Genomic DNA, 24,813 nt, shown 5'->3' with positions numbered 1-24,813 from the left:
TAACTGAATACTTCTATTTCTTCTTTTTCTCCTTCTCCTTCCTTGTCCTCCTCCTCTTCTTCTTCCTCTTCTTCTTCTTTCTACAATTTACTTGTGGTGTGTGTGTGTGTGTATGTGTGTGTGTGTGTGTGTGTGTACATACATGCACGTGCTCATGTAACGGAGAGGACAGTCTGTAGGGCTCAGTTCTCTCTGTCCAGAGACTGAACTCACATCATCAGGCTTGTGTAGCATGTGCCTTTACCCACTTTGCTGTTGCACAGGCTCTACTTGTGCTGTGTGGTAGTAGTTACCCAATTCCAGGTCCACAGATGCAACACAATAGCACAAAATACAACTGGTGCCTGTCTTGGTCACTATTCTATTGCTGTGAAGACACACCACGACCACAGCATCTCTTATAAAGAAAAGCATTTAAATTGGGGGCTGGCTTACAGTTTCAGCAAGTTAATCCATTCTCATCAGGGGTGGGAGCATGGCAGCATGCAGGTAGACGTGGTAAGTAGCTGGATAAGTAGCTGAGAGTTTGACATCCAGATCCACAGGCAGCAGGAAGAGAGACATGCTGGGACTGGCTTGGGCTTTTGAAATCTCAAAGCCCAACCCCAGTGAAATGCTTCTTCCAACAAGGCCACACCTCCCAATCCTTCTTGAGTAGTGCCACTCCATGATGACTGAGCACTCAAGTACATAAGTCTAAATGGGCCATACTTATTCAAACCACCCTGGCATCAATGTCAGTGTTTGGGCTCTGTGACATATTTATATGAGCTGTCACCATTGAGGAATTTAGGTATAGGGGGCCAGGGGGCTTCTCTAATCTCATCAACCACTGTGAATAATTCTTTCTTTCTTCCTTCCTTTCTTCCTTCCTTTCTTTCTTTCTTTCTTTCTTTCTTTCTTTCTTTCTTTCTTTCTTTCTTTCTTCCTTCCTTCCTTCCTTCCTTCCTTTCTTTCTTTCTTTCTTTCTTTCTTTCTTTCTTTCTTTCTTTCTTCTTTTTTTTTTTTGTTTTTTGTTTTGCTTTTTTTTTTTTGAAACAGGGTTTCTCTGTGTAGCCCTAGCTGTCCTGGAACTCACTCTGTAAACCAGGCTGGCCTTGAACTCAGAAATCCACCTTCCTCTGACTCCCAAGTGCTGGGATTAAAGGTGTGTGCCACCATCACCTGTTTGTTTTTTGTTTGTTTGTTTTGTTTTTGAATAATTATTTCAATAAAGAACTTTTTAAACAACAAAACTATAGTTGAAAGCATCACCAGATGCTCAGATTTGTACCCATTGTGCAGAGATCCCGGTGAAGTAGAAAGACAGCGATGGTTCCGTGCTCAGAAAGCTTCTTACCCTCTGTTCTCAGATTATTTCACTTTATAAGCACAGCATACATATTTTAATGCAAATATTACCTGTGGGTATTTACATTCTCCCCATGTTGTGAATGTCATTAGAAACAGTCATGAATCACCTTATGCATAATTCACTTTTCCCTTTGTTTTTAGACATCTTTTGAGTACAAATTCATTAAGGGGGCAACATTGGTTTTCCTAAAAGCTATGGTATATGACTAATTTATGCTGTGTTTTAAACCAATGTATAAACCTTTTAAGATCAAAATCTTAAAAATAGATGTTTATATACAAATTCTCTTTGGTAAAGAGGTTAGTCTACTTCAAGTTACTATAGATAGTTAACAGTAATAAAACACTATCTCTAGTTGGTTACTGTAAGTTAATCATTTACCTATCAGTGTTGATATAAATATTTCTTTTTCTTTTTCTTTCTTTCTTTCTTTTTTTTTCCTTCTGTGGGTCCTGTAAAAGTATTTTAAAAGAACTTTCTGGACTGGAGAGCTGGCTCAGCAGTTAAGAGCATGACTGCTCTTCCGGAGGTCTTGAGTTCGATTCCCAGCAACCACATGATGGCTCACAACCATCTGTAATGGGATCAGATGCCCTCTTCTGGTGCATCTAAAGACAGCAACAGTGGATTCACATACATTAAATAAATAAATAAATCTCTGATTATTTTAATTTTACATAGATTCAGAGATAATGAGGTGAAATGTTGCCTCTCTTAGACTCTGAACTACACACAGGAAAGACTTACTGTTAGTTAATTCATAGATTTCTCTGAACACCAGAAACACAAAATCAGTTCTAACATATTAAGCAAATCCCACCCCACTTTGGTACTAGGTAAATATATAGTCAAGTAATTAGTATTAAAATGTTTGGGATGCTAAGAAATGTCCCCTTTGTGCCTGGAAATGGGTCATTTCATCATCTTCTCAAAGTTCTTTGTACAGTACGTGGGTGAAGCTTTCTGGACTTTTTCCTCTTTTAGCCTGCTGCTACAAAGTCCAAATATGGACTCTGCAACTGAGCTTTCCAGCCCACAAAAAAATGTGGCCAGAGAACATAAGTTTTAATATTTTAGGAAGGCCACACATGGTGTTAGTCAGTCATACAGCAGTGGCTGTCAGCAGGTCTTCACACTTTTAGTGACATTAGCCACAGTCGGGAGACGAGAGCGCCCTCTATAGGCAACTCTGAGCAGCAACATGGAGGTTGTGCTCCTCAAATCCCAAATGCCCCAAACCCCAAAATGTTAACCACTGGTAAGTGAATAGAGTGTTCCACTTAAAGACATAAGTGGAGAACTCAATGTTTGACACATATGATTTGTCAAAACACAAATGCCCTAAATTATTCCAAAAAATACCATAATATAGTGCTTATGAAACACGGATTAACTCCTGGTTAGGACTTAGGTCCCATCTCTAAGATTTTTTTATGTGTACGTAAATATTTCAAACTCTGGAAAACATTCAAAATCTGAAACATGTTGTCTTAGTTACTTTCCTAGTGTTGTGACAATACCATGACTGACTTATGGAGGGAAGTGCTTAATTGAGGCTTACAGGGTCAGAGGGTCAGAGTCCATGGCCATCATGGTGGGAAGCATGCATAGAAGCGGGCAGGAAGGCATGGTGCTGGAGCTGCAGCTGAGAGATCACATCCTCAGATACAAGAGGAGGCCCCTCCTCCCCAACCACCCCCCCAACCACTCCCCACTCCCCCCCCCACTACACCCCCACTCCTGCACCTAGGCCAGCCAGACAAAGACAATGGATAAGATCTTGCTTCTGCTGGGCATGGTGGTGGCGCACGCCTTTGATCCCAGCACTCAGGAGGCAGAGGCAGATGGGTTTCTAAGTTCGAGGCCAGCCTGGTCTACAAAGTGAGTTCCAGGACAGCCAGGGCTATACAGAGAAACCCTGTCTCGACACCCCCCCCCCCAAAAAAAAAGATCTTGCTTCTGAGAATTCAAAAGAAAAACACACCTGAAACCCTTAACCCAAAAGTTTTCAGGCTTCTTAATTTAAATGCGTGTTTTCCCAACAGGAACACCTAAAACAATGTTCGCGCCTTTCAACCCCAAATTTTCATGCTTCTTTATTTAAATGTTTATTTTTCTCCCTAGCATTTGTGCCTTCTGACCAAAAATTGTCCTAAAAATTTTCAATTTGTTTAAAATTTCTTTTAAGGTTCAAAAGTCATTTAATCTACTCCCACAGGTCAAACCAACTATGCTGATAACCATTATTTAATCCTTTTGTAACAACCAGTTTCCTTTTACAGACAAACTGTTACTGTTTACTCAAGATACATAATTAACATAATAAGAAAATAAGATATTTTCTTCCTTGGCCATCCAAAGCAGACTTAAAGGATCCTTCCAGAACTAAATTCCTGAAACACCCTTGCTTTTCTAGGATCATAACAACAGACCATGACGTGCTCCCAAGCAAACTATTACAGGCTTAATACTCACTACCCACCCTGTGCGACATCCTGCTGCCTGGGTTCTGATTCTCTATTGCAATTACCCTACAGGTTTAACTCTACAAAAGAAAAGGAGAGAGCTACTCCCACAGATCCAGACAAGACCGACCACCATCTCCTTGGACGTCCCTGGGACAATGAAGCTGCCCTTGTCCAGACACCTCATCTGACTGAAGACTCCCGACACACACCCTGAGATGCACAGATGACAGCTGAGACCCACAGAGAGCAGACTTAGGACCTTCCAGCTACAGATGAACTCTCTTGCCAAAGTCAAATGGCTGCCAAACTTGGGGAAAGTTACAAGATAGTAAGGAAAACATGATGTCTATATAGATTAATCAAATGTTGTTTAATACCAATGTTAATTCCCTTACAAACTATAAAATCCACTGGATAATTAATTGGTTCAATAATCCCTTGTCTTCCTAACCCACACCCCTCCTTACCCCTCTGGCTTAGCTGTGCCTCTGTGTTGTGTTGTGTTGTGTTGTGTTTTATTTTGATACTTCCACCCCACCTAAATTTTTCATTACAAATGACACAGTCACTCCAGTAATAAAAAGAAAATGGAGAAATTGTGGGATGTAAAACCATGCCAGGAAGTTTGGTAAGGCAGAGCAAGTCAAGACCCAGAGACTTGGTGGTCACACACCTGAGGCTTAGGCTACTCCCAGCTCCCTGCCAGACTCCTGACTTAGAACACATGCCATGCGTCTCACATAAAAGAGATGTGACCACAGGTCACGTAGGCTCAAGACAGAGTTCTCCATGCTAATAAGGTACGTAGAGGCTCAGAGGGCTTAGCCGATAAGCTTCCCCTCCCAGACATTCCTCCCTGCAAAGGGTATTTAATCTCAAGCCCACTCTTAGAAGTGGAGTATGGGGGCTGGCGAGATGGCTCAGTGGTTAAGAGCGCCGACTGCTCTTCCGAAGGTCCTGAGTTCAAATCCCAGCAACCACATGGTGGCTCACAATCACCCATAATGAGATCTGCTGCCCTCTTCTGGTGTGTCTGAAGTCAGCTACAGTTTACTTACATATAATAAATAAATGAATCCTAAAAAAAAAACACTTAAAAAAAAAGTGGGGTATGGTTTTACACATCCATTTTCTGCTGTGACAGTAAACTGTTTAGAACCATAGACTGTCTCTTTTCACAAGATCCACTGTGAGGAGCCAAGAAGGCCTTTGCCTACAGAGCTGCAACCTAATCTCCCATAGAAAGCCTGTCTGCACTCCTAGCCAAGCCTGCCTCCTTCAAGCCTAGGCCAATCACCCTGATGGGACAATCGGAGCTCCTCCCTCCAATCCCCACAGCCTCTGGATGCCCTGGCTAGACACTGTCCCCAGCCCTTGGGCCCAACTCCGACCTCTGCTCTTTTGAGACTCCCAGTGGTGCCTGGATGTCCAAGAATCTGAGAACCCCACAGCCTGTATATTTCAAAATGTTTAAGTGTTCTATGATGATAAAAGTTCATGTAATGCTTCTACATGGAGCATGTTATGTGGGGCAACCTGAATCTATGTTCCAAGGCTATGCTCCCTCACGCCTAGGTCAGAATAAAAATCTTTCCCTTTGCATGGAGAGCTGGTTTGCATCCACAGCCACAGCTGAGGCCACAGACGGTCTAAAAGGGGAGAGGCCAGGCATGTTCTTTCCCCTTCTCCTGAGAAAGAGATACCACACATCCTCACTCAGCCATCATCAGAAATGCAGGCCTGTGCACTCTGACCTGCTCCACCCAAGTTCTCAGACCTGCACTGAGCCATAGTATCAAGGTCTCTGACTCCTCTCATTTGCCTGTAGCTTATAGGTGGCTTTTCTCAGCCTTCACAATCTCCTTCACACATCTGCATCTATACCTACCTCCACATTTCTTTATCTATACGCGTTAGTGCTCTGCTTCTCTGGAGCCTTTCAGTAAGACAGACACGTACCCGATAGCTTTCTGCAACATTGGAACTGTTTTCTGATGGGGTAGGTTTCCCACTCAACAACATTTTACCTAGAAAGCTTATCATAACGAGTGGATGGTCGGGGAGACGGTACGTGTGTGTTTTGAGATGAGGTCTGCTGAGATGAGCTGGGGTTACAGATATCATCATACCCAGCATTCAAAATCACTTTAAAAACCAAAACTAAAGGGTAAAAACTGTAAGTACCTATGGAAATATTGGAAAGGAATGCATCAAAAGTATGACTATGTTTTGTTCTAAGTAGGATTTATTATGTCATCCTCATTTTTGCTTAACTATTCCTCGATATTTTCTACATATGAAATAGACAGACAGACAGATATTAAAGAGATAGATAGATATTAGAGTTTATACATATATAAAATATATGCAACAGAATTGTTAGAGAAATGGCAACTCCAAACCACAAGAGTCTTCATATACATTAAGATAATATTTAACTCACACAATAGCAACAATAGGGAGACTGTAGAGAAAAATGTTCACTTCTGGTGGAGTATGTAAGTGCTGTGGAATTTTGTGTGGGGAAGTATTAAAAACAAAAAACCTGAACATAGAGTCACCATATAATATAGTAATTTCATCTCTGAGTCTATATGGTTGAAAGAATGGACAGCAGAGGGCTAGGATGTAGCTCAGTGGGAGAGTGTTTGCTTAGCATGCACAAAGCCCCAAGTTCAATTCCCTAGCAACATATACTGAAAGCCAGGACTCACATAGGCATTTGTATACCAGTGCTCATAGTGTGAGCATCCACAAAGCCCAGATGCTTACGGTAGATTAATGAAACAAACATACTGTGGATGGGCTAGAGAAATAGCTCAGCAGTAGAAAGTACTGACTGCTCTTCCAGAGGTCCTGAGTTCAATTCCCAGCAACCACATTAGTGGCTCACAACCATCTTTAAGGGGATCTGATGCCCTCTTCTGATGTGTCTGACTATATGAAATAAATAATAAATCTTTAAAGAAAAATTATTTTTTTTAAAAACCATATAGTGGATATTACTCAGCCACAGGAAGGACAGACACTGAAACAAGATAGATACAACAGAACAACGCTTGGACATATTTTTATCTGGTGCCTAAAAGACTCAAATTCAGAGACAGAAAGTAGAACTAAGGCTTGCAGGGGATGGGGGAGAGAGCAAGAGATACTTACTGTTCATGGTTGAAGAGCTGCTTGGTGGGGATGCTTAAAGAGTGTGGGTGTGGGCTGGAGAGATGGCTCAGTGGTTAAGAGCACATCCTAGTCTTGCAGAGGACCCAGGTTCAGGTCCCAGCACCCACATGGCAGCTCACAGCTGTGTCCAATCTGTCACCAGTTCCAGGAGATCCAGTGTCCACTTCTGACACACATGTGGTTCATATGTATATACCCAGTTAAAATGAATGAATATATAAGAATAAGGATGTGAATAGTATTAATACCACTGAACTCAAAAATGGTGAATTTTAAGTCTGAATATTTTGTACACAGATTTTAAATACACAATCTAATTAGAATATGGTCAGAAAACTTCACCAAAGATGAAAGCATGTCACCAAAGAGGATGATACTTCATCAAAGATGTATGTTAAGTAGGTTTATGAAAGACTATTATCATCATGAACCATTAGAGAAACACAATTAAAATATGAGTAATACCACTACATATCTATTAGAACACACACACATGTAATCCTAGCACGCCCAACCAGGTATGTTGTACACACACTTAATCCTAGCACACAAGAGTTCAGGAAAGACGATTAAAGTTTGGGACCACTGTGAGCTGTAGGTACAGCAAAACCCAAAGGACTGATGATGTCACTACATACTGCCAAAGACCTAAGACAACTAGACCTGTATCTCATTTATTGTGGAGGTGAAGTAAAATGACATGGTCAGGCTTCAAAAGCAGCCTGGCAGGTTCTGAAACATTAATGATGCACTGACCACACAGTCACAGTCCTGGGTATTTCCTTGGGAAAATGAAAACTTACATTCCCATGTAGACTTGATGTCCTTAATAGCTTTATTGCTAAGAATGGAAAACTGGATATAACCCAGATGTCCTTTGAAGAATGAGCAAGCCAGCTGATTTAACCATGACAATTATGTAACAGACAGAAATGTGGCACACACTAGTTTGCATTGCTATGAAGATGAGAACCAGTCTCAAAGGGTTACGTATTGTATGATTTCATTCATATAGCGTGTGTGTGTGTGTGTGTGTGTGTGTGTGTGTGTGTGTGTGTGTGTGTGTGTTTTGCTGGCTAATCCAGGTCCTCATAAATGCTAAATAAATGTTCTACTGATGAACCCTATGCCCAGAATATAAAAGAATGAAGAACTACAGTCATTTGAAACATATCAGCAGGTGTTGGGAGCTGAAAACCATGAGGTAACAAGGGAACATTTCTTTGTGGTTATGAAATAATTCTGTACTGGATTGGTGGTTACGTGAATCTGTGTTAGAGACAACACACACACACACATATACAAGCACACTCATATTGTTAGAATATATAAATACATAAAATAATGCACATAGCTGGGCATGGTGGCACACAACTTTAATTTCAGAATTTGAGGTCCAGAAGCAGGAGGATTTTTGTGCATTGGAGGCTAGCCTGGTCTATGGGTAGAACTACATATTGAGACCCTGCCAAAAAGAAGAGAGAGAGAGAGAGAGAGAGAGAGAGAGAGAGGGAGAGAGAGAGAGAGGAAGGAAGGAAGGAAGGAAGGAAGAGGAGAGGAGGAGGAGGGGGAGAGCAGGAGGAGGAGGAGGAGGAGGAGGAGGAGGAGGAAAGAAAACAGAAAAATAGCAGCAGCTCTTGTGTGATGGTCCAAATCTGTGATCCCAGCAATCCAACACTCAGGAGACTGAGGCAAGAGGACAGATGGACATTTGAGGGCACCCTGGTCTATGTAGTGAGGTCCAGGCAAGTCTGGGCTGTGTACAAAATGAGGCTCCTCTTTAATCCAAAACTGCACACAAGTATGGCCAAACCCATAGAGAAAGAACCTTGGATAAAGAAATTTTTCAAAACAGAGAAAAGACCCCAAGCATTTGAGGCCAAATGTTTCTTCTTACTCTGCAAAGACGTGATTTTGGCCAATTTCTGCTTCTCAGAGCCTTTCTATATAATCTGGTGAGCGTATAAAGTTCCTTTTCAGAACTTATGACTTTAAAGTTCAGTATTTTTGTTTGTGTTTTTAAAATAGGAAATTTTGCTCAGTCTTTCTAAATCGGCCGGTTTGAAAGGAAAGCAACTCTACCAATTAATTTGTATCTAAATGACCAGATTGTTATTTAAAAGAAAACTCTCTGAGGCCCATGAAACCCAATGCCTTCCCCAACTAACTCAACTGACTTGGGGGAGTCACTGACAATTTTTTTTGTAAATATAAGGCCCAAGAACACATCTAGGCTCTAGGTTTTATTCATCTTGATGTCTCCTTTGGCTTTGTAATTCAGATCCCAAATGCTGGGCGGAAGACAATTAAATCATATTTTACTATGAACAGAACTGTCCTAATTTGTTTTCTGTTCCTGTGATAAAAATGATGACCAAAACCAACTTGGACGAGGAAAAGGTTCATTTGACTTATACTTCCATGTCCCAGTGCATCACTGAGGAAAGTTGGAGCAGAGGCAGGAGCTACACTAGAACACTGCTTACGGGCTTGCCTTCATGGTTTGCTCCAATTGCTTTCCTATTCTAGTCCAGGGATGGCACAGTCTACAATGGGCTGGGCCCTCCCACACCAGTCCAGAAAAATCACACCACAGACACGCCCACAGGCACGCCCACAGGCACGCCCACAGGCCAGTCTGATGGGCAAATTCTCATCCTCAACTGCGATTCCCTCTTCCTCTAGGTGACTTTAGTTTGTCTCAAATTGACAAAAACTCACTACTACAAAGGAAAAAAAAGAGTCCATGGGGACTAACATCTGAAATCAAGGGGCTTCATGGGGGATGCTGGTAAGCACTGGGTGTCCCTGAAATGAACCAAAAGTGTAACTGGAATTCTGTTCGTGTTCTCTGTCACTTACAGAATAGGCAGAAACAGGAATTGATCTTAAAACTGTGCCTTATTCAGAGCTGGGAATAAGAGAAACTTAAGTTAAAGAATCTAGAAATCTGGATTATATTTCACCTCTACCAGCAGATTCTAGCAGGATAGTGTGTGTGTGTGTGTGTGTGTGTGTGTGTGTGTGTGTGTGTGTGTGTGTGTGTGTGTGAGAGAGAGAGAGAGAGAGAGACTCTGGAGCTCAGGCTTGCCTGCCCTGCTCAGGGGTCAGCCATATTTCTGAGTCTTGTGATGTCTGCAGGATAGTGTGTGTGTGTGTGTGTGAGAGAGAGAGAGAGAGAGAGAGAGAGAGAGAGAGAGAGAGAGAGAGAGAGAGAGAGACTCTGGAGCTCAGGCTTGCCTGCCCTGCTCAGGGGTCAGCCATATTTCTGAGTCTTGTGATGTCTGCTTCTCCCTCGTTGCTGATGTTCTTCACTCTGGGGATATTTGGACTCAGACACACAAAACAATGAAGCTCAAGTTCGTTTCCTCTGGTTTCCACCTTGTAATCCTTCAGGGACGTCTGCTTTGGGAGAGGGGTTAACGCAGACCAAGAAAATCACTAAGTGTGTGAATGAAAAATGAGATAAAAGGAGAACATGGCTATGCCTCAAGTGTGGAGAAGATGTCTATTGTAGACATAGGGAGAAAGCAGGCAGAAGGAAGAGTCCAGGCTGAACATGGCCAGCAGAGTAAACTGGGCTGTGAGAGGAGAGAGGGGAGGAAGAACAAGAAAGGACCTGGGAATAAGAGACTCATGTAGCCCAAATGGCTGTATTATATAGGGATCAGGCTGGGGACAGGAAGCCCAGCAAATGGTAGGGAGAGGTTTAGGATAGGAGGTGGGGTGAGAAGTGTTCAGAGGAGTCATAGGTATTAAATGAGACTTGTCCTGGGCTTGAGACTTAATACAGTGTATATGTACTAAGCTATTAATATGGACAGGCGGATTCTCTTTTATATTAGAGCAATCAAGTGTGTCTTTATGATATAGAACACAAAATGTCCCTTTCTGTTCCCTATCAAAAAGGACTAGACCCAGCTGGAACTAGAAGGATTCCAAGCACTGGCTGTTTCCTCCATTGCTGGAGGTAACTGGAAGCTTGAAGTTGTCAGAAATAAGTTTGGGGACACAACGAAAGAGACCAGCACTTCATTTGAAGTGTCTGGACAAGGTGAACTTTACTCCTGATCAAGAGGGAGTTCTCAGAAAGAGGGAATACACAGGGAGACTGGGAGTGCGTTTCATCTTCATTCTAACTCAGGCGGTGATTGTTTCTTTTCCGAGTTGGCACGAGTCTGAAATCACAGTCTGATGCAATGGCTATCCTTAGATGACTCAGCAATCAGGAAATGCAAGAGGAAGAGGAAAGGAGTGAAAGGAAGGCCCATTGCCCCAGGTGTTGAATTCCAAGAACAAAGCAGTGGGCCTTTGCATAAATTATGCTTAAGGAAGATTCAAACTTTTTTTTCAACTTTTTTATTAGATATTTTCTTCCATTTACAATCAAAAGATTCAAACTTTTGCTCAAAGCTAGGTGTGGTGGTCCATTCCTTTAATCCCAGCACTAGTAGGAGGCAGAGGCAGACAGATCTCTGAGTTCAAAGCCAGCCTGGTCTACATCAATTTCCAGAATGTCCTTTGGTTACATGAAAGAGTGTCTTTGTTCACATATACTCTGAAGTTAGGGGACTCTGATGTAAGCAAACTTCATAGTTTGAATAGATGAGAACACTAAAGCCAATGTAGTGAATGCAATATTTAAGTTGCTAGTAAATAGAATTTGGAACATTTAAGCCATAGAAAAATAGTGGTAAGAAGAAAAACTATGGACTGGTTGGTGGTAGCATAAACCTTTAATCCCAGCACTCAGAAGGCAGTAGCAGGTGGATCTCTGTAAATTCAAGGCCAGCCTAGTCTACAGAGAGAGTTCCAAGACACCCAGGACTACACATAAAAACACTTCCTTGTGAGGAAAAACAAAAACCAAAACCACTTACATTAAAGTTTTTCAAGGCAGGAGAGGGGATTTGAAGTCCTTGTCCCAAACACAAGTTTATATAATTTTTGATAGAAAGACTCATATTGGGGCTGGTGAGATGGCTCAGTGGGTAAGAGCACCCGACTGCTCTTCCAAAGGTCCAGAGTTCAAATCCCAGCAACCACATGGTGGCTCATAACCATCCGTAACGAGATCTGATGCCCTCTTCTGGTATATCTGAAGACAGCTACAGTGTACTTACATATAATAATAAATAAATCTTAAAAAAAAAAAAAAAAAAAAAGAAAGACTCATATTTGATATATCTCACATGGTGACCACCTGATGGCAGCAATGAGGGAGGTTTGGAAGGAGGTGATCCCATACCTCAGTGTCCTTTTACAGTCGATGAGACTGAATGCAGAATATAAAGGCCACATCTAAGTATCTATTCTCAACTGTCTCTTGTCCTGCTAAAGCTATGTTTCAGGCTTCTCCAGTCCCGGTATGCCATCTAAATTCAGCAAGATCAGAACAACCTCCTCACCTCTTCTCGCCTGGATGGAGATAATACAAACAGAAACCACCTAAAAGCACTTATCAAGCACACATCACAGTACTTGGCACACAGTGGACGCTTAGTGCCTACATGAAAGCTATTGTTCACATTCAATTTACAGCGCCCTTCATATAATGGTAGGTTCACCCTCCACTGTTGTGTGTGCAAGATTCACACGTTGCTCAAAGTCCTTCAGTGCCCGCAAAGGGGTGGCTTTACGGTCCTAGCAGCCTCGGTCGGATCAGGCTGCACTGACTCAGTCCCAGCACGTGAGCAGTCAGCAGTCAAGTCTGAGTGTAGGGCGTGTTAGGTGCATGACAGCCTCTGCAAGCGGTCTGCAAAGTTATCTCCAGTGCACCGGGTCAGAGAGGAACAGCAGCCTCACGTCACCTCTGCTGGACCGCGACTCGCTAGGTGGGCGGGGCTCGCAGGCGTCGAAACTAGCCGTTGGCTACGCATGCAGAGGCGGGGCCCAGAGGGCGCGCTCTGCCAAAGCCTGGGGGCGGGGCCTATGAAATAGCGCCTTGCTATTGGCTTCCTCAGGAAGACGGGACTCTCAGTTACCATTCTATTGGCTTTGCCGAACAGAGGTGGGACGTAAAGGTGTCACGCCCTACTATTGGCTGCGTCAGACGGGCTCTGCGGCGCTTCTGTGTTGTCATTCGGCAGCTAGTAGAGGACACGGGCAAGATGGCGGTGGTGGCTGGTCTGGTGCGGGGACCCTTGCGGCAGGTAGGTAGCGGCCCCTAGCGCGTCCACTGTAGGCCCTGTGCCCTTTCTGAACCCTTTTTTCTCTCCCTTCCAGGCTTCCGGGCTGCTGAAGAGGCGTTTTCACCGCTCGGCGCCCGCAGCGGTGCAGGTAACCGGTCCCGACGTCGGGCAAGGCCGGGAGGGAGCCCTGGGGCCCGGGAGCAGGCCTGAGAGATCGGGGTCGTGTCTGCCCCAGGGCCAGGTGGCATCTTGGACCCTGACAGCGGCCGCGTCCTGCGGATGATTCGCGCTGCCTCTGTCCTCGCCCGGTGCCATTCATATTGGTAACCATCCCTTCGAGGCCGGTGGCAGTCGAACAGACAACCACCTGCTTTCCTGACTTTTAATCCCCACCCTGGAGTTGTGGTAAAATGTAGCTTTGAAATCTTATGTGTTCAAATGTGGCATCGAATGAATTCACGGTCTACACTGTCAACTTCCAGAACTTTACACGATAATAATTCACACTCTTTCGGCCGCTGTTGTATTGTACTTTTCTGGCTCTTTTTGAGTTCTTGTTTTAGAGCGTCATATAAGTTGAATCTTTTGTTCTTTTGTGTCTGGCTTATTTAAAAAGGTTCATCCACATTGTAGAATACATTCATCAGAATTTGTTCCTTTGGAACGTTGAATCATATCCTTTGTACGTTTTATTTATACATTCATTTAAGGGTGGTTTGTTTCTATCTTTTGAATTTGTTACGGTGCTGAGAACATTGGCTTGCAGATACATGCTTTTTTTGGCATATATATATCTAGAAGGATTTTATCAGTCTACATTACTGTAGTAGCATAGCAGCACCTGCATTGTGGATGTCAAGTGTTGTGCACTAGTGAACGCTTAATACTTAGTCGTAGTTAGTATCCATAGTTAGACCTTCCTTGCTAGTTCTCTAAGTCTTAGTACTTCAAGTGTATTGGTAAAACAGCCTGGCATGCTTCCTCCGTAGGAAACTGCCTGGGAGCTGGTTTAGCAATCGCTCAGTTTTCTTGCCCGTGCATATGAAGCAGTAGAGCAGAAGTGTTCTGTAAGCTTGTCACTGACGCCTAGTGAAGATTAGTTGGCATAAGTGGTACTTGTTACGTTCTATGTGTGTGAGCATGCACATTGTGGTCAATGTGCAGGGGATCCGTTTCCTCCTTCCGCCATGTAGGAAACTGGAGATGAAACTCAGCAGGCTTGGCCACCTTGCCTCCTCAGATTCTTGGAATGTGGGCTGCCTGCATGAGTGTTAAATTTATGTGTTATGTTGTGGGCAGTGTAGGTAAGTATAAGGAAGGGGGTTTCCATAGTCTCCTGAATAATCCTGTAGCATGTTTTCTGTTTATATACTTGTGACAGTTGACAGTTCGTGAAGCTATTAATCAAGGTATGGATGAAGAACTAGAAAGAGATGAAAAAGTTTTTCTGCTTGGGGAAGAAGTTGCCCAGTATGACGGTGCATACAAGGTAACTGAAATAGATAAACTTTATGTAAAATTTAAAAGTAGCCATTTGCCCTGACAACCACTTGGAAGTGATGTGGTTAAATCTTAATTGTAGGTTAGCAGAGGCCTGTGGAAGAAATACGGTGACAAGAGGATCATCGACACCCCCATCTCAGAGGTGCACTCTCTGGACAAGCTTTGGGGGGGCTGGTCAAGTATTCAATTTTAATTTCTATGGACTTTTTCTTAGGCTGGTGTTTGCTTTACAGATGGGCTTTGCTGGAATTGCTGTTGGTGCAGCTATGGTATGTAATATTTATGGAGCTAATCCAAGGAGGTTTCCTTTAATAACTTTTGAAAATATTGTTTGCTCTGTGTGTTGTGGTGTTTGCCTTTACTCCCAGCACTCAAAAGTCAGGCAGGGCTGGTGAGATGGCTCAGCAGATAAAAGCACTGACTGCTCTTCCAAAGGTCCTGAGTTCAAATCCCAGCACCCACATGGTGGCTCACAACCACCCATAATGGGGTCTGACGCTCTCTTCTGGGACAGCTACAGTGTACTTACGTATAAATAAATCTTTTAAAAAAGGAAAGAAAGAAAAAAGACAGCAAGTACATTTGCCAGGCGTGGTGGCACACACCTTTAATCCCAGCTCTTGGGAGGCAGAGGCAGGCAGATTCCTAAGTTCGAGGCCAGCCTGGTCTACAGAGTGAGTTCCAGGACAGCCAGAGCTGCACAGAGAAACCCTGTCTCGGAAAAAAAAAGTCAGGCAGATCTCTGAGTTCAAGTCCAGCTTGGTCCACAAAGTGAGTTCCAGGATGACCAGAGTTATACAAGGAAACCGGTTTCCAAAAAACCAAAAGAAAAAGGAAAAAAGAAAAAAAAAAATACCCCCAAACCATGCTGCTTGTATGTCGGGAGAGTAGACTGCTTGGTTATTCACCACTCTTCCTTGTTCTACTTAGTCTTTTTAACATTGATGTTTTCCATTTGACAGGCTGGGTTGCGGCCCATCTGTGAATTTATGACCTTCAATTTCTCTATGCAAGCTATTGACCAGGTTATAAACTCAGCTGCCAAGACTTACTATATGTCCGCTGGCCTTCAGCCTGTGCCCATAGTATTCAGGGGGCCCAATGGCGCCTCAGCAGGTGTAGCTGCTCAGCACTCGCAATGCTTTGCTGCATGGTATGGGCACTGCCCAGGTTTAAAAGTGGTCAGCCCCTGGAATTCCGAGGATGCAAAAGGACTTATTAAATCGGCCATTCGTGATAATAACCCAGGTAACCCTACATCTCTTTTGAACACTAGAAAGCTGACATGAACTCTCTGCATATAAGGCATCAGGGGCATCTAGTGAGGCTTAGATACAGCATATGTATAACGTACTAATGATTTAGAGACAGGAAAGATAGTCAAAAATGTACTTTTTCTTCTCACTCTGAGGGGCTGGTTATTTACTGCATACCTGCACATTTGGCTTAACCTCTATTGACCAGACTGTGTGTAAACCATTTTAAAGTTCCTATATGAGACAGAGACCAGGCTTCTAATTCATAAGATGAATGGTTTTGTAGTATATGCACTCGTAGTTTGTTGTTTGAGAACTTATAATGTTTTGCAGTGGTAATGCTAGAAAATGAACTGATGTATGGAGTTGCATTTGAACTTCCTGCAGAAGCTCAGTCAAAAGATTTCCTGATTCCTATTGGAAAAGCCAAAATTGAAAGGCAAGGTAAGAACACCTTGGTATGCAGTAATCATTTTTACTGTAGCCCCTGTGTTTGCATAGGTCAGAAGTTACTGCTAACTTGTTTAACTTAAAAAGTAAGAATGAGTGAGCTTGTTAGGCTTTTCTGGTAGTTTGTATTTCATGACCCTGAATACAGCCTCATTGTACAGCTCACTGAAATAAGCTGCAGGTTTGATAAGACAGGCCATAGCTGCCTACAGAGTCACTGGTACAGCAGTTCCATTGACCTGTAATCTGTGACCACTTTATTTCAGGGACCCACATCACTGTAGTTGCCCATTCAAGACCAGTGGGCCACTGCCTAGAAGCTGCAGCTGTATTGTCTAAGGAGGGAATTGAATGTGAGGTAAGTGGACTTTCACTCCCCCTATCCCTCACAAATCAGAAAGGCTCCTTTTAAGATCCAAGACTGATGAGTTGGCTTAGCAGGTAAAGTTGCTGCCAAGCTCTGACAGCTCCTGAAAGTTGTTCTCTGCCTTCTCCACATATGCCAGCCACTGCATGCTGCTCTGGGACGGGGCTAGGGCCACTGGGTGAGGCGGGACATAGTGAGTCTGACTACAGTGCAACCCCATGGAACTGCAGGGCGTTGGACTGTGGGAAGCCGCAGAATCCTGCTCTGACTCTCAGGTACCACAGAAGAGCCTGTTCTGGGGTCCCTGGCCTACACAGAGCCCAGGGAGGACAGGTTCCCACTCTGGGATATATGTCGCTCTCCTGTGTGTCGCAGAAGAGCTGAGAACCAAATGGGGACCCTCGAATTTACTCTGGCCTGGGGGCCGAAGGAAAAAGGGCAGGAAGGAGAGCTCTGGCAAGTTACCGTGGGTTGGTGGTGGCCGTGGCTGGAGTGCAGGGAAGCCCCAGCGGGAGGTTAGACGGATATGGCTTGTTGGAGGGAACCCTGCTCCATTGCTCCAGCACTACAGATCCTGATGAAAAGAGGCAGTCCATGGTTTTAAGGTGTTTATTATAGAAAAGGCAGAGAGAGGGAGAGAGTAGAGAAGCAGAGGCCAGCCATGGCCATGTGGAGAGAAAGGGAGGAAGGAAAGGGCAAGGGAGCAAGAGTAAGAGGTAAGAGAGTAAGAGAGCGAGGAGGACGCAAGCAGCTCCTTTTTTAGTGGGATGGGCTACCGTGCTAGTGCCAGGTAACTGTGGGGGTGGAGTCCAGACCAGGAGCTTGAGGCATTGCCTACTTGACTGATGGGCACACACCTCTCTGCAAGGGGCTGTGGGGGTGGCTGTAGCTGTGACGGGAGCCAGGGGCCCAGGAGGCATAGCCGAACTCTCCACCAAGTCACCACCCACCAGGTCTGGGGTTCTAGGCCTGTGCTTGACTGGAGACCAGGCTATCTGTGCACTCTGTGCACAGTTCACTGCCCCACATACTGCTACTTTTTCAAAAGATTTATTTATTATCTATACAGTGGTCTGCCGGCATGTTTGTTTGCAGGCCTGAAGAGGCATCAGATCTCATTATAGGTGGTTGTGGTTGCTGGGAATTGAACTCAGGATCTCTGAGCCATCTCTCCAGCCCTTAAATTCTTTGTTGTTGGTGGTGGTTTTTGTTTTTTCAAGATAGGATTTCTCTGTATAGTCCTGGCTGTCTTAGAACTAGGGCTGGCCTTGAACTCAGAAGTCCAAACTGCCTCCCAAGTGCTGGGATTAAAGGCGTGTGCCACCACACCCAGCTACACCACATGCTTCTTTCTTTTTCTTTTCTTTTTTTTTTTAAAGATTTATTTCTATGACTACACTGTAGCTGTCTTCAGACACACCAGAAGAGGGCAAAGGATCCCATTACAGATGGTTGTGAGCCACCATGTGGTTGCTGGGAATTGAACTCAGGACCTCTGGAAGAGCAGTCAGTGCTCTTAACCGCTGAGCCATCTCTCCAGCCCCACCACATGCTTCTATATGCTATTGTGTGCACACTCAACACACCCTATATCCAGAAGCTATGAATTGATGCCTGTAATCCCAAGACTCAGAAGATGAGAAGTAGAATCATGGTTTCCAGGCCACCTTGAGTTCTGTCATCAGTCTGTCTCTGCTTACAGCCAAAAGTGGCTGCTGTTCCGCACACAGACTCTGGGTCTCAAGTTAAGACCCAGTCTTGTTAGGCTGGGGAAGTGGCTTAGTGAAGTTGCTCTCAAGCATGGGGAGCCGAGTCCGGATCCCAGCACTCACATAAGAACAATGGCAGGGGTGGGTGGCAGCATGGGCTTGCTACCCAGCACTGCGGAGACCCTGCCAGGAGGATCCCTTGGGCTTGCTAGCTTGGCCAGCCAGTCTAGCCAGCCAGGTCCAGATTCAGTGAGACCATTTCTAAACAAACAAGGAAGAGAGCAATTGAGGAAGAAACTGGAGGTCACCTGTGTGTGTGTGTGTCCAGTCAGAAGATCCAGACTGGCAGCTGGACTTTACTATCCTGTGTATCAAGTAGTGCTTCTTGGGAAGTGTCGCTGTGCTTCGTCGGCTATAAAATGTGGATAATAGGACCTCTCAACCATAGGGGATCATGCTGTAGGCCCAGTGCATATTAAACTCTCAACTATATTTTTGATAAGAGGGATATTGAAACCAAGGAGGATAATGAATTCTATAGGTGAGCAAAGCTTCCTGTGATGGGGTGACAGGCTTTAATTGTAAATTCCCCCTTTACTTTTGTTTGAGATAAGATCTCACTGTGTTGCCAACACAGTGTCATCCTGCCTTAGCCTCCTAAGTGGTGAGCTTACAGGTGTGTGGCACTGTACTGCTTTTCCTTAGTCGATACAGTCGTGTACCTGTTTCTCCGATTCCACAAAGCCTGTTTCCTTGCCTTGTCTTCATTTAGGTAATAAATCTGCGCACCATCAGACCAATGGACATCGAAGCCATAGAAGCCAGTGTGATGAAGACAAATCATCTCGTGACTGTGGAAGGAGGCTGGCCACAATTTGGAGTAGGAGCTGAGATTTGTGCCAGAATTATGGAAGGTATTTCAAAGAACCTGGTTTTAGAACACAATCAAGCTGTACTTGAATGCCGACTTGTAAGAGATCAAAAGCTAGGGGTGACCAAGTGAATTTTCAACTTGTCAGTCTAGGGTTTTGTCTTTTGGGTAAATGTTTTTAAAAGTCAAGCCAAAAGTAGAGTCCTGTAACTACGATTCATTCTCTTCTTGAGTCCCGAGTCTGCCTCTCAGGTGAGCCATCTCTCTTCCTTAGGCCCTGCATTCAACTTCCTTGATGCCCCTGCCGTGCGTGTCACTGGTGCTGATGTCCCTATGCCTTACGCAAAGGTCCTAGAAGACAACTCCGTACCTCAGGTCAAAGACATCATATTTGCAGTAAAGAAGACTCTGAACATCTGATTCGGACTTTGAATGTAAAGTCATTGAAATCTATTTAAAATCCTTGTTGGGACTTCACCTGATGTGTACTGCGAGACTGCTAGTCATAAAGTTAATGCTGAAGTGACAGCAGGTGTCTGAACTGTAAGAAGTTTCAATGTGCTTATGAGTGGAATGTTGTCCACTCCCTACCCTAGATACTCTGCTTTGTCTGTTACTGTTTAAGTTAAATTTGCCCTCTTTCACTGGAAGGGGCAAGATAAGAATGCCCCCACAGAAGGTAACTTATATGTCTAAGAAGTATATTATCTACATTTGCTGTTTAATTGTTTTGATAAGGAATAAAGGGGATTCCCACCAATGAAGTCTTGGAGTACTATTAAGAAATTAGTGTCAAGCTGGGTGGTGGAGGCCCATGCCTTTAGTGCCAGCACTCTGGAGTGAGCCTCAGGAGGCAGAGGCAGGTAGATCTCTGAGTTCAAAGCCAGCATGGAGTACATTGTGAGTTCCAGGATAGCAAGGGCTACCCAGAGAAATCCTGCCTTGAAAAACTACATACATACGTATAGACGTATATTAGTGTCAAATAACTGATATGCTGTATATAAAAACTGTAGATTCTTAGAGTAGTTTTTTAGAGGATTTCAGTGTGTCTTTGGCTGGCCCAGAACTCAGGATCTCACAGATCTACCTGCCTCTGCCTCCAGAGAACTGGCATTAAAGGTGTGTGACACCACACCTGGCCCAAATTGAAGCTTTTTATTTCCAGAGCAATGCTCGTAATAGCCAAGCGCTCTACTACAGAACTCTATTGCTTTTATTCCTATGTCTGAAACTTTGCCCCAAACTGCAGAACTAAAACCAGAAGCACATCAGAGACTGGTCAGTAGTTCACACTGCACACAGCCTCACACCCTTTCTTTCCTTAAGGAAGGGGTCTCATGTAGCCCAAATTAGCCCCAGACTAATTATGTAGTAGAGGCTGATGGCCCTCCTACCTGCATCTCCTAAGTGCTCCAGACTCAAACTACCATGCTGAGTTGATACTGCGCTGGTGACAGGTCCAGGGCTTTCTGAGTGCTAGGCAAGCTGAGTTATACCTTTACCTCAGTCTATGGGCTCCTCACACCTAGTGAAGTTCCTTTTAAAATTAAAGATTTATGTCAGGGTCTCTACAGGAGTATACTTTGTTAACACTACACTTTGTTCTCTTCTGAAATACCTAGCAAAGCTACAACATACTTTCGTGACATGATTTATTTTAATAAAAAATACAGCTGAACATATATCACAGATTACATGAATCTATACACAATAACATTCTTTCTGCATAGTAACCAACACTGATGTGTGTATTTGAATTTTAAAATGGATTTTTTATAATCCTTTAAAGTGCAATTTATTTAAAAGGTTTAAGCAAATCATAGGATAAAAGATTTCTGATAACAGTAATATCAAAAGATGCTTAAGTTGGATAAATCAAATCAGAAGTGATTACTATAGATGCCAGATTCACTTGTAATGTTGGCCCTCCCTCTACTCCAAGCTGGATTTAATGGCTGAGGACTAAGACAACCCTTTATCTGTGGTTAATGTCCTGTCTGGCGCATTGTGGCTGTACAGATCCCGAGGTGCTGTTCTGAGCACAGTGAACAGAGTTCAGTCCACACTGAGCTCTGAGGAGCTCCCCCGTCTCCTCCCCCGCATCCTCTGTGTAGGGAGAGTGATGAGCCGCTGTTTCTCCCTCAGCAGTGTAACTGACAGGTTACAACGTTAGCATCTGAGGTGAGCTGCCTAAGAACTAACCAAAAGATGCTGCAGAGGAATGAGCTATGAGAACACTTCTATAATAGAGTGGGAAGGACGGAGTGACAAAGGCCAATTGCTGCTGTGACAGAATACTGCCATTGCTTTTGATTTTCTGACATTTTTCTTTCGCTGGTGAAAATAATACCCAAACAGTGCTGCCCCTAAAGGAAGCCCAATAGCATCACAAGGAGCAAAATATTAAGGCAGCAGTGCTGGCCCCACTGTATTCTATTTGGAGCGCACTTCCCTCTTCAAGCCTCCTAACTGGAGTGTGGCTGGCTCTGCAGGGAGTCACCCGGGGAAGGCCTTGAGGGAAGCTGTGGAAGAGCTCACCTAGGAAGAGGGGTGGGACGGGGCAGAGGGCTGAGCCTGCTCAGCGTTACCAAGAAGCATCAGCCGATCTTGGGAGCGCTGTGATCACAGGTTTGGGCTTTCCGCAAAGTTCCCTTTTGGAAATTCTGGATGGAACTGAGCAAGGCCCCACGGTTCACACCATTCACAGGCTGGGGCAGGAACGGAGCAGGCATCTCCGTGGCTGAGGTTGGCGAGGGACCTGCTGGTGGAGGTGGAGGAGGAGGTGGCGGAGGAGGTGGAGGTAATGCTGAAGACAGTCCTGTAGAGGAAAGAGGAGTCAGGGTTACAGCGTCCCAGCTGCCTGGGTGCTGCTACTCAGGCCAGGGCAGAATGAATTCTCTGGGGACGAAATGTTCTCAGGGTTCTTCAAACACTGATTAAAAAATAAATACATAAATAAAAATAATAACTGGAAGCAACAAAGGTGGTGGCAAAGGGTGGGGGATTTAATGGTTATTTCCTTTAAATGAGTCATGTGAGAATTGAATCAAGTATGTGAAACCACACAGGGACATCTCTCCCTAGAGTAGCTCTGACTCCATTTCCAGCTGTATGGCTTAGGTTGCGGTTGGCTCTGCCTACTGAGCTCACAGGTGGAACATATGCATGCAGAATTAGGCCAAGGGGACAAACAATCCCTGTTTCCTCACATACTATTTGAAGGAAGTGATGGGCTCAAAGCCCCAGGCATCCTCATACCCTGCCTACCCAGCTTTGGTCTTACAGGCACGTGCTACTGCTCAGGTCCTCACGCTCGCACGGCGAGCATTTCATAGAGAAGCAGTTTCTCAGCGCCACACAACTGCATCTTCACTTGAAAAGCAGGTACTTGCATAAGTGAGAAAGAGATTTGAGGTTGACTATAAGGAGGTAAGCCATGATATGGGAAGTAGCAGAGACTGAGTAGCATCTGTTGACCTGTCACAGAATAGTAAGCCACTCAGAATCCTCCCCCACCGCCAACAAGACAGGGTTTCTCTGTGTAGCCCTGGCTGTCCTGGAACTCACTCTGTAGACCAGGCTGGCCTCGAACTCAGAAATCCACCTGCCTCTGCCTTCCAAATGCTGGGATTAAAAGCGTACGCCACCACCACCCGGCGCCACTCAGCATTCTTAACAGGGAGCCAGAGTGTTAACTCAATTCCCTCAGAGTCTGTTGTGAATAATTCCCTGTGGGGCTGCATTAAAAAATATAAAGTGCTAATACCCACCAGGAAGAATGTAGAGAAAAGGGCTCTTCCTGGCAATCCCATTTTCGGGGGGAAGTAGTCTTTCAGGCACTATTCCTTTTTACCATAGCCTAACTTAACAGAATGAGTCACATCAAGTGTGTGCCCATCTTGTGGAACATCAGGGATCCTGGACAAAGGGAAACTGGGTATCTCAGACATCCTCAGCTTCCAGGAACATGTCTCCTTGCAACATAGTAAAATTTTAAATGTTGTCAAGGGTTAGGAGCCTGCACCTTTATTTGCTGAGACCTCTAGCAATCCCCTTTATTTAGCAATTTGCCTTTCTTTGTTGTTTTTGTTTTAAACTTAGTAAACGGTCCACTCCAAAGTAGTGTCCAGAACCACCATCACTGCTGTACTGAGTCTAATGTACGGCAGTTATGAACACTATTGTTCTCTCCTCTCTCCCTCCCTGGCCATCCCAGGAGATAGTCTGCTGGGTGGTTCCCACACTGCTATGAGCTGCAGGAATAACAGGCAAGACACTCTGTCCACTAAATGTGGATGAAGAATGAATGGTTCAAGGCCACTCAAGTAAGTGCCTCCTTTTCAGTAAGTGTGACAAGCAATGGCTAAAATCTTTTGATTCACAAAAACCACTTACCTTCCTTTACCTAAGGCAGCTGAAATTAAAGAATTACAAATACACAGTCTCATGCTCTGTAGTCATGGAATTCTCAAATAATGATAATAAAGCAACACAAATAAAGATTAAGTACAGACAAATGAACAAAATGTAATTTACTCAACAGTGAATGATGCTCAGCTTTTAGTGGAAGACATTCCTAGCTCAGAGTTATGGAGGAAGTTAACCTAAGAAACCCAGGTAGAACGAGGGCAGAGACATTCTACTTAAGGCATTTGGGTAAAGCCAGTACAATGCTGGGGTGGAGCAGGTTTCTCTTGAAGCTCTTGGAACTGAGTTTCTTGACTGACAGACACCCCTGCCAGAGGAGGGCACTCTTACCCATGTGGAGATGGGTGGCTAACACACCAGGCACTATCCTAGTGGCCAGAAAAGGGGTAGCAGAATGTCCAGGGTCAGTGCAGACCAGGAGCTATAGGCTTCCCCTCCTAGCTTTGGGGTCAGACCCCTGGCTGAAGAACCACTGCAGGCTTAAGGCTCAAGAAGACAGGAGTGGACTGCAGCGGTACTGGGGCCTATTGCATGCCTGAAACTGACCATCCTGAGACTGGTTACTCTCCAGTCCAGGTTTCCGGAAGGCTAGAGACAGGCTCAGGGTCTTGAATTCATGGGTGAGAGTGGTAGTCTCAGCATACCACAGCTGGACTCTGGCCTCACAACCTTACAGGCACTACAAGAGTTTGGGAGTTAGGGGTGCCTTCAGTAAATGGATCTTCATTTGTTCTAGGTGAAGGCTGAAACTGTCACTTAACAAACCCCTCGTGTATTAATATCGATATTGATATCAATATACCATCTGAAGTACTATGCCTGTATAATGAATGAAAGAATGAACATCCTGATATTTGCTCACAAAGAGCTGGGCTAGCCTGTGCCTGAATAACAAACTGAAGAGGGGACTGTGTGAGAAGTGGAGCTGTTTAATCCAGTGGGAGGAGAGTAAATACCCTGATTCCTGCTCATAGGAAGCTGGACCAACCCAAAGGGCCTGATATCCCATGAAGCCCATTTTTCCTTGTTAGACCTGTCAGAATTACAGCAGGCCTTGGTGCATACACTAAGACAAGGGTAGAACCAGATACTG

At 44.4% G+C, this 24,813-nt stretch overlaps 2 protein-coding genes across 23 annotated transcripts in view; one reads left to right on the top strand and one right to left on the bottom strand.

Annotated features, from left to right (window-relative positions):
* The first annotated feature begins 12,741 nt into the window (after positions 1-12,741).
* On the top strand, positions 12,742-20,054 carry Pdhb (pyruvate dehydrogenase (lipoamide) beta). 2 transcript variants are annotated; one of them, XM_030247984.1, is made up of 11 exons: positions 12,742-12,836; positions 13,011-13,154; positions 13,228-13,281; positions 14,515-14,622; positions 14,716-14,778; positions 14,870-14,905; positions 15,599-15,884; positions 16,226-16,336; positions 16,609-16,700; positions 19,191-19,332; positions 19,564-20,053. In XM_030247984.1, the coding sequence occupies exons 2-11, from the start codon at positions 13,113-13,115 to the stop codon at positions 19,707-19,709; spliced, it is 1,080 nt and encodes a 359-aa protein (XP_030103844.1). In that variant the 5' UTR covers positions 12,742-12,836; positions 13,011-13,112; the 3' UTR covers positions 19,710-20,053. The 2 variants fall into 2 exon arrangements, with proteins under 2 accessions (XP_030103844.1, NP_077183.1); NM_024221.3 differs by lacking the exon at positions 12,742-12,836 and having other exon boundaries at positions 13,053-13,154; positions 19,564-20,054.
* An 873-nt stretch (positions 20,055-20,927) lies between these two features.
* Positions 20,928-24,813, bottom strand: part of Pxk (PX domain containing serine/threonine kinase) — a 66,938-nt gene continuing 63,052 nt past the window's right edge. For 18 of the 21 annotated variants that reach the window (XR_001781106.2, XR_874027.3, XM_006517978.4 and 15 more), the window contains one exon: positions 20,928-22,110. Coding sequence is in view for 10 of the 21 variants with exons in the window: in NM_145458.4 (NP_663433.2) it covers positions 21,890-22,110 (221 nt within the window). In the remaining 11 variants the exon portion in view is untranslated. Of the gene's footprint in view, positions 22,111-23,687; positions 23,707-24,813 lie in introns of all 21 variants that reach the window. The other 3 variants (XM_017315949.2, XM_017315951.2, NM_001360314.1) reach the window with 2 other exon arrangements.

This window comes from Mus musculus, chromosome 14 (genome assembly GCF_000001635.26).
Source record: "Mus musculus strain C57BL/6J chromosome 14, GRCm38.p6 C57BL/6J".
Lineage (NCBI taxonomy): Eukaryota > Metazoa > Chordata > Mammalia > Rodentia > Muridae > Mus > Mus musculus.
The sequence above is the reverse complement of the archived record's forward strand: the minus strand, read 5'-3'. Positions and strand labels throughout refer to the sequence as shown.

Coding starts and splice junctions, on each gene's coding strand:
- Pdhb (NM_024221.3), top strand. CDS start 13,113: ATGGCGGTGGTGGCTGGTCTGGTGCGGGGACCCTTGCGGCAG. Junction 15,885..16,225: donor CATTCGTGATAATAACCCAG/GTAACCCTACAT, acceptor AATGTTTTGCAG/TGGTAATGCTAGAAAATGAA. Junction 19,333..19,563: donor TTGTGCCAGAATTATGGAAG/GTATTTCAAAGA, acceptor TCTCTTCCTTAG/GCCCTGCATTCAACTTCCTT.